Genomic DNA, 2,010 nt, shown 5'->3' with positions numbered 1-2,010 from the left:
TTCTACTTCTGTGGAAATTGACCTCTGCTCTGCAAACTAACGAGATAATGAGTAATTTCAACATCAAGAGCGGTCCTTCTTTACTCTCCTGGTTTCAACTGTTGGGAGTTTTATTCCATGGCTAAGCTAACAATGCAGCGATGGCTTTAGGAAACGAATCATCCAGCTTCCTGTTTTTTTCTTTGTTTTTTTTTGGGGGGGGGCGGGAAATTTATTCACAAAGCTCCTCATTGGTATTCATCAAAACAGCCAAACTAAAATTCAGTTTGTTTTGATGATGTTAGCGAGTAAGTTAATGATACACGTTTAAGAGTAAGTGCCAGACTTTTGGAAACACATTAGTACTAAATCTTTTAAAGTGGTGCCACAGCATGGTCACAGCTCAATAAAGGAAACAATAAACGATGAAAGATAAAGATAAAATATCTGAAGGCCTCAGCAGTGAATGAACGTAATAGAAGTAAACGCAATCCTTATTTGCTTTCGATATGCTGTAAAAAGAGTGGAAAATCTACTTCACGAGTTTTTGATCGCTCCTCAAAGAAGGTGTACATAATATCTTTCTCAATCAATACTAAAGTGGTCAGCTGACTTAGAAAGCAGTAAACAATTAAGGTATTATTGTGGTGGATAATTAAATTAGCTTACTTATGCTCTAATCGACTCGTAATTAAGTATACAACATATATTTATGCACAACATTGTTCATGAACACATTTTTATATCACCTTTGTTATTTTGGCTTTAAAATTATTGAAAGTAATTCCACTTTTATACACACAACACATTTCGCTTTGATTTCGAATTATAAAACAATACATCCATTTTAACAATTCAGTGTTTCAAACTGAAAAAAGAAAACACTGAAAACTAAATCAGTTATAAATATTCCATTTCTGTATATTATTTCATTTTTCATTCTAGAAATTATTCTGAACCATTGAAACAAACAACTCCTTAAAGTAAAGTAGGTAAATAAGTTTTTTTTTTTGTTTTTTTTTTTCATTTTCATCTTATTCTATAACATTCTAATCCTATTTTTTATGAGAAAGAAAAAATATAGATGACTAAATTAGAAAAGCTTCTCGAAAATGCTTTGTTTATGCTTGTAAGTCTTCCCTCACTGTGCCCCCCAGTATTCTCCAAGTAACAGGCAAAGCGGTGTGTGCGTATGGATGTAATATGCGTATGTTATGTCAAGTCGTTCTTAGTACTGCTGATAACATGTAACCCATTACAACCCACTGTATGTTATGTACATCACCGACTAAATCTGCATCTACACTAAGCCTGCAAAGAAAGGTGGGTCATTTTTGTTGGATATCCTGCAGAACAAGAAATAAAATCTGTCAAAGGGCAGCGAATAAAATCAGGGGCAACAAAAATCCTCTAATAGCTGGGAGCGAAAAACCCTCTAGTCTTTGCTAAGACATCTCTCTGGGAAAAAGAAAACTGGTGTAACACAAGCAACTTCATTTGTATCCAATGATGTAGACTAGTTCTCTTTTTCTTTTCTTTTCTTTTCTTTTCTTAGCAAATGCATACGTTGTTTAGAGAGTGGGATCTGCCTGTGCAAGGCCTTTCTTAACTTTAGAAAGATTCGGGCTCAGATGTTATTTGATATTTAACATTTCTCTTAACATCTTTATTATGTGTTTCATATCATGACTGGTGGTAGCCGAAAAATGCTAAAATACTGAAAAATTGCATTATAGCATGAAGCCACCATCTGTCAACCAGGGCGGTTAAGCCTTGTTGCCTTTATTGAACTCATAAAGCAAAATATGCCGAATATGCTCCTTTGCCACTTTTATTTATAGTTTTGAAAAAATAACTGTTAAAATCGAACTGCACTCTTCAAAACATGCACTAAGAGATAAGCACAAGGTAAAATTACTACCTGCTTTTAAAAGTATGTTGATGCAGGTAGTTTATTCCGTCCCCCTCCGAATTTTAGTTCATGCAGTTAAAATAACCGCATTATTTATGGAATGACCCAGTATTTATCTA

General features: G+C 34.0%; 2 protein-coding genes across 4 annotated transcripts in view; one reads left to right on the top strand and one right to left on the bottom strand.

Annotated features, from left to right (window-relative positions):
* The window catches only part of LOC128250265 (uncharacterized), a 119,166-nt gene extending 118,189 nt beyond the window's left edge, over positions 1–977 (top strand). For all 3 annotated transcript variants that reach the window (XM_052975000.1, XM_052975001.1, XM_052975002.1), the window contains one exon: positions 925–977. In XM_052975000.1, the coding sequence (XP_052830960.1) occupies positions 925–961 (37 nt within the window). In that variant the 3' untranslated portion in view covers positions 962–977. The remainder of the gene's footprint in view (positions 1–924) is intronic.
* LOC128250272 (uncharacterized) overlaps positions 1–2,010 on the bottom strand; it is a 19,427-nt gene that overhangs the window by 13,027 nt on the left and 4,390 nt on the right. The window lies entirely within an intron of this gene.

This window comes from Octopus bimaculoides, chromosome 20 (assembly GCF_001194135.2).
Source record: "Octopus bimaculoides isolate UCB-OBI-ISO-001 chromosome 20, ASM119413v2, whole genome shotgun sequence".
NCBI lineage: Eukaryota > Metazoa > Mollusca > Cephalopoda > Octopoda > Octopodidae > Octopus > Octopus bimaculoides.
The sequence above is the reverse complement of the archived record's forward strand: the minus strand, read 5'-3'. Positions and strand labels throughout refer to the sequence as shown.